This window comes from Copadichromis virginalis, linkage group LG2 (genome assembly GCF_057382275.1).
Source record: "Copadichromis virginalis isolate Kocher_CV1m ecotype Utaka linkage group LG2, C_Virginalis_male_GT1.1, whole genome shotgun sequence".
Taxonomy (NCBI): domain Eukaryota; kingdom Metazoa; phylum Chordata; class Actinopteri; order Cichliformes; family Cichlidae; genus Copadichromis; species Copadichromis virginalis.
The window spans coordinates 7,134,283-7,139,070 of NC_140619.1; the positions used below are offsets into that span (position 1 = coordinate 7,134,283).

The 4,788-nt window shown below is 41.9% G+C and overlaps 1 protein-coding gene across 2 annotated transcripts; it reads right to left on the reverse strand.

The window, feature by feature from the left end:
- Positions 1–769: 769 nt before the first annotated feature.
- Positions 770–4,347, reverse strand: ccna2 (cyclin A2). Of its 2 annotated transcripts, XM_085469420.1 has the most exons (10): positions 4,237–4,347; positions 4,047–4,124; positions 3,690–3,937; positions 2,913–3,171; positions 2,725–2,831; positions 2,333–2,556; positions 2,038–2,242; positions 1,844–1,957; positions 1,482–1,615; positions 770–1,371 (listed from the first exon to the last, which is right to left on the reverse strand). In XM_085469420.1, exons 3-10 carry the CDS (start codon positions 3,897–3,899, stop codon positions 1,320–1,322), a joined length of 1,305 nt encoding a protein of 434 aa, XP_085325546.1. In that variant the 5' UTR covers positions 3,900–3,937; positions 4,047–4,124; positions 4,237–4,347; the 3' UTR covers positions 770–1,319. The 2 variants fall into 2 exon arrangements, with proteins under 2 accessions (XP_085325546.1, XP_085325536.1); XM_085469410.1 differs by having other exon boundaries at positions 3,690–4,124.
- Between the last annotated feature and the right edge of the window lie 441 nt (positions 4,348–4,788).

The following is a 4,788-nucleotide window of genomic DNA, read 5'->3' on the forward strand; positions in this document are numbered from 1 at the left end:
CCACTCTTTACACTACCAAAAATGGTCTTTAACAAAGTTAGATCTTAGGAGTTAAACAGATGTTATGCCGTAGCTGCACGAGTCATCATTCAGCCAGGTATCCAGCCGTTTAGGCTATGTTATAGAATTCCCATCAGTTTCCATGGTTAAATCCTCCCGTTAGTCACAAGTGCGTGCAGTCAGTAATAAAGGAAACCTGCTGAGAGAGTGCATGCTTTTTGAGCGGTCCATGCTTCTGAGATGAAAATCCTTTCTGCGGCTGGGCTCCACTTCCCCTCTGTCAGACTCCTTGCACAAAGCCAGCCTCCCAATTTATCACGAGGGGGAGCGTGCAATACCTTCAATGCTATTGGCTGCGTTCAGATAAAAATCAAGCCGTTGTTGAATGACAAGTGGAAAAGCATTGTTTGAAACAAAAACTCCAAACACGGGGTGTGTGTCCTTATTTTCCCCTTCCCTTGTTGAACAGAACCTTAAATGCCTTGAGGGGCTTTTGATATTTCAAAACCATACTTATCCTGTTGTAAGAAAGGCTGCACAGGAAAACCTTACTGGTTTAAAGAACCAACTGACTTTACCTTTCCCATAATTACCACTCCTCAATGGCACTTTGTCCTCAATTCAAACAGAAATCCCATTTTGGATACCCAGAAATTAGTTTAGCCTTATACAAACAACCAGGGCTCACATTCCTAAGCTGATGTAAGCTTTTAAGAACTTGTCCTCTGCTGCCCTCTTGAGTCTAGGGTGTTGATAAAGCATCAGAAAATGTATTTAAAAGAATTTTATTTACAAGAGCCATAGTTTAACAGTGCAGAAGATGTCCCAAAAAAGCTTTCAAGACACCAATGTAATCAAATGACTCAATGACAGACAAACTACACTTTAATCTGCATCCCATTAGGCCAAATGGTCCAAGGTTACACCTCTTAAAAAAAACTAAAAAAAAAAAAAAACTAGGCAACCCTGCACCCTTGCTTAGGAAACTAAGCTAGAAAAAAAAAAAAAAAAAAAAATTGAGGCCACAATCTGTTCTGTGGGTTTAGGTACATGTGCAGGTCAATTAGCAACACTGAGGAGCCAAGTAGCCCAACAGTGCTATAAAGCCTATAATTTGTCTGATTAAAACTTCTTGATTTTGCCAATAACTGTAGTGTGGCATGAATCTTAGACTTTACAATATAAAAATCACAAAAAAAAAAAAGTCAAAAACATCTAAAATACCTAGTGCTACTCCAAAAAGAGCAGGGCATTTGATATTGTGGCACACATCATTAAGTGACAGGGGAGTACAACATGGATAGAAGGGAATGAAGTAGTCAGTTCAGCTGCAGTTTAGTTGGTGCATTGATGCTTGAGACTTCATGGTACCTGTGGAAGAGACAAGGGTTTAGTGCTTTAGCACAAATAAAGAAACCCAGACTGTTCCAAATGTAAACAAAGACTCCCCATGAAGTTTTCAAACAAATCTGCTGACTTACTTTGTGCCCTTGTACTTCTCCCGGACAGACTGCTGTGCATGCTGAGGGGCATTGAGGTATATGCGGTGAAGATCCTCAATGCACGGCATCAGATCTTCCAGAGAGTAGCCAGTCATCTCGTTCAAGGACTTGGGCTAAGGAGCACAACTTTGGTCAGTTTGTGTCTTCAAATATACAAATACATTTCCCCACACACTAAACTAAAGCTTGCATAAACTTGGACAAGTTTAACTTTAAACAACAGTTAAGAGTAGATGCAAGCTCTGAGTTATTGGCTGTGCTGCTGGACACCATTGGCATTTCCACCTACATATAGACCAATACCTCCTAGTTGCCCATTTGTACAAGTCTATAGAGCTCACCCATGAGGCACCAGTCACTGTGGTGTTAGCCAGAATGTAGGCCGCAGCTGCTGTCTGCGATGGCAAGTATTTCAAGAAGGGGTCTGAATCAACCAGGCTGAGCTCACCAAGGTACTGAAGATGAAAAACAACAACAAATGTTTAGACAATGCACTTAAGACATCACTTTCAGACTACAGAAATCTCATGCCCACCATTGCCAAGCTCTCCACTTGTTTGGTAACAGCATGCTGCAGGAAGTACTGAGTGAGAAACTGGTTTATTGTTGGTGCTGCCAGGTCAAATGAGAGCACTTTAAGCACCAGATGCTCCATTCTTAACACTTGCTTCTTTGTGTAGGTGTCGTCTGTGATGTAAACAAACTCTGCCACCTCTGGTGGGTAGATCTCTTCAAATTTCCTGCATAACATTCAAAAGGAACAAATGTAATGTTTGCAAAGTAGTGGGCTTTGAACATTTGTAGAATCTGACATGCAAAGAGGTACATACGAAGCTAGCAGCATAGCTGCAGTGCCAACCAGCTGAAGTTTGCCTCTTAGGACAGACATTGAGGAAAGGAAGCGATCAATGTAGTTAACAGCCAGATAAAGTGTCTCATTCTGGAGCTTGTACTCTTCGCCAACTTCGACCAGCCAATCAACCAGAATGGCTCGCATGCTGTTTGTGATGTCAGGCTGCTTCTTCATGTAGCCAGCTTTAGGCCTGGTTTTCACCTGTGGGGTGACAATCTAGTTATAAAGAGCCAGTTTGCAAACAGGATCAGATAACCATCAACAGGTTTAGGTTGAAAAATGTTGCCAGGGGACATGTCTAAGATGGCAGCACTGCCAGAAAATTCTCATATGCTTTTTGCTTTAGCACTTCGTATGCTAATTTCTCACCTCCATCTCCCTCAGATAGCTGTGAATTTCAGCTGCATATTCTGGGGCCTCATTTACATTCACTGGTTTTTCCTCCCCCTCAACCACAGACATGTCCATTGGAGAATCTGAGAAGAGTTTTATATTTAGTAAACAGTAAAAACCCAGATCAGAGTAACAGTTGCTAGCGTCATTTCCTTTAAACCCACCAAAGCTGACATCCATCGCTGATGGAATTTCAATAGTGGCAAGGGGCTGCCGGAGCCGTGCCACAGCACTGATCTCCAGTGGGGATTGTTCAACTGTGGGCTTGGCTTTGATACTCTCAACTGCTTGCAGTGGCTTCTTGACACAGGCTCCATCAGGCTCATCAATATGGATCTGGAAAGCGGGTTGCTTGGCCAGTGGTTTATCAAAGCAGCTTTTCCCAAAGTCTTCATTTTTACAAGACAAGGATTGTGTTGAATCCTGGAAGCAAAGAAATATTCAGACATGGCCCACAGAATAGAAACTTTGTTAGATTAGATCTGACAGCAACACCATCCAAGGGCATACATGCTGCTCAACTTAGTGGTTAGATGAAGACTTTTCATTACAACACTAAGTGTGCTGCACTTGACTGAGAACATTCAGATGATATTACACTAGTCAGGTTCAATGTTAATACTCAATTGTTACATCCGCTGACGGGAGGGAAACGTTAATAAAGCACCCTCAAGAAGGCATGTTTGTTGTTTTAAGCAGCCAACTACATGACTGACTTCACCTTAATGTTGATATTAAAATGGCGGTCAATTGGTGGGAACGGGGCGTACACACACACACACCTACGTTCGTGAGTTTGTAAATATTAAGTTTTAAGAAATAATAAAAGCATCAAGTATTTTTTTAACAAGCAGGGACATGGTAAAATGTATTGGCTCCAAAACATGTAGTCAACAGCAAAGCGCAGCACCAGCTAAGCAGCTACCAGTTAGCATTGTTACCTGCTTTCCGCCGACTTGGGATTTGTTCCTCTGGTTGTTCTGCAGGGCTCCTAGCACGGTTCTGTTGGCGGCTTGCTTCGGAGGAAGGTTTTCTTGGTTTTCAGTCGCCACAGGTCGGGCTTTAAGCGAGCCTCTGAGTCTCTGCAGTACATTTTCCTGATTCTGGTAGTCACTAGCCGCGCTTCCCTGTGCTCTGTTAGCGCCTGACATGTTGCCCTCCAACTCCAGCCTGCCTTCCGCTAGCTTAACTACAATTGTTGAGTACTTGTTAACTAGTGAAATGAGCCCTCAAATATGATGCGTGGATAAAGGGATCAAGTATATGGATATTATAGCGAGGTTATCATTAGCGTCTACCTTGCCGAGGAAGCTTAAAGAATTGTTCACAATCAAAACTAAGCTGTTGAGATGGTAACCACACTTGGAATCCCCGTGCTAAAACAAAGCAGACAAAAACAAGACATGCACAATTGGTGGTACAATGGCTACAGTCGGAAGACAAGAATTTAAGTCGCCATAACGCACGAGTTTCGAATTCACTACAAACCTGGAAACAAGGGAGCTAACCTCGATCCATTTACACAGAAACCTGTAGAGACTGCAGCTTTCTCTCAGTTCAAGTAGCCCGCGAGGATTGAAACAGACCAATCAGAAGCCGCGAAGGCAGTGACGCGTAAAATGTACGGGGAACCGAAGAGTACAATAATCTTCTGATTACTAAATTCAAAACCGGTTTGGCATGTTTGAACGTAAAATCGCTTTATTAAGTCAGCTGGGCCTGTGTAGCAAATGCACGCATAAAGGATAAGATCTTGTTTTATTTTTTTCCTTTTTTTATTTTGCTATCTTCATATATGTTCAGACACACAGGTTACCCAAGGCATTTAATCATATGAACCATTTGTAATCTGTTCTTAGTGACTAAAGACTTGTGTTGGGAAGTACTAACTGCATGCAATACACACAATAATTAAACCACTTTTTGAATTAGCTTGGTTATAGTTTAATTTTTAATGAATACATAATCAGAGAAGTTGTTACCTGGATAACTGAGTGCGCTTGCCTTTAAAATCAGTCTGAAACTAATTATTTGCTGTCT

Coding starts and splice junctions, on each gene's coding strand:
- ccna2 (XM_085469420.1), bottom strand. CDS start 3,899: ATGTCAGGCGCTAACAGAGCACAGGGAAGCGCGGCTAGTGACTACCAG. Junction 3,172..3,689: donor CCCAAGTCGGCGGAAAGCAG/GTAACAATGCTA, acceptor CTTTGCTTCCAG/GATTCAACACAATCCTTGTC. Junction 1,958..2,037: donor AAGTGGAGAGCTTGGCAATG/GTGGGCATGAGA, acceptor TTTCATCTTCAG/TACCTTGGTGAGCTCAGCCT.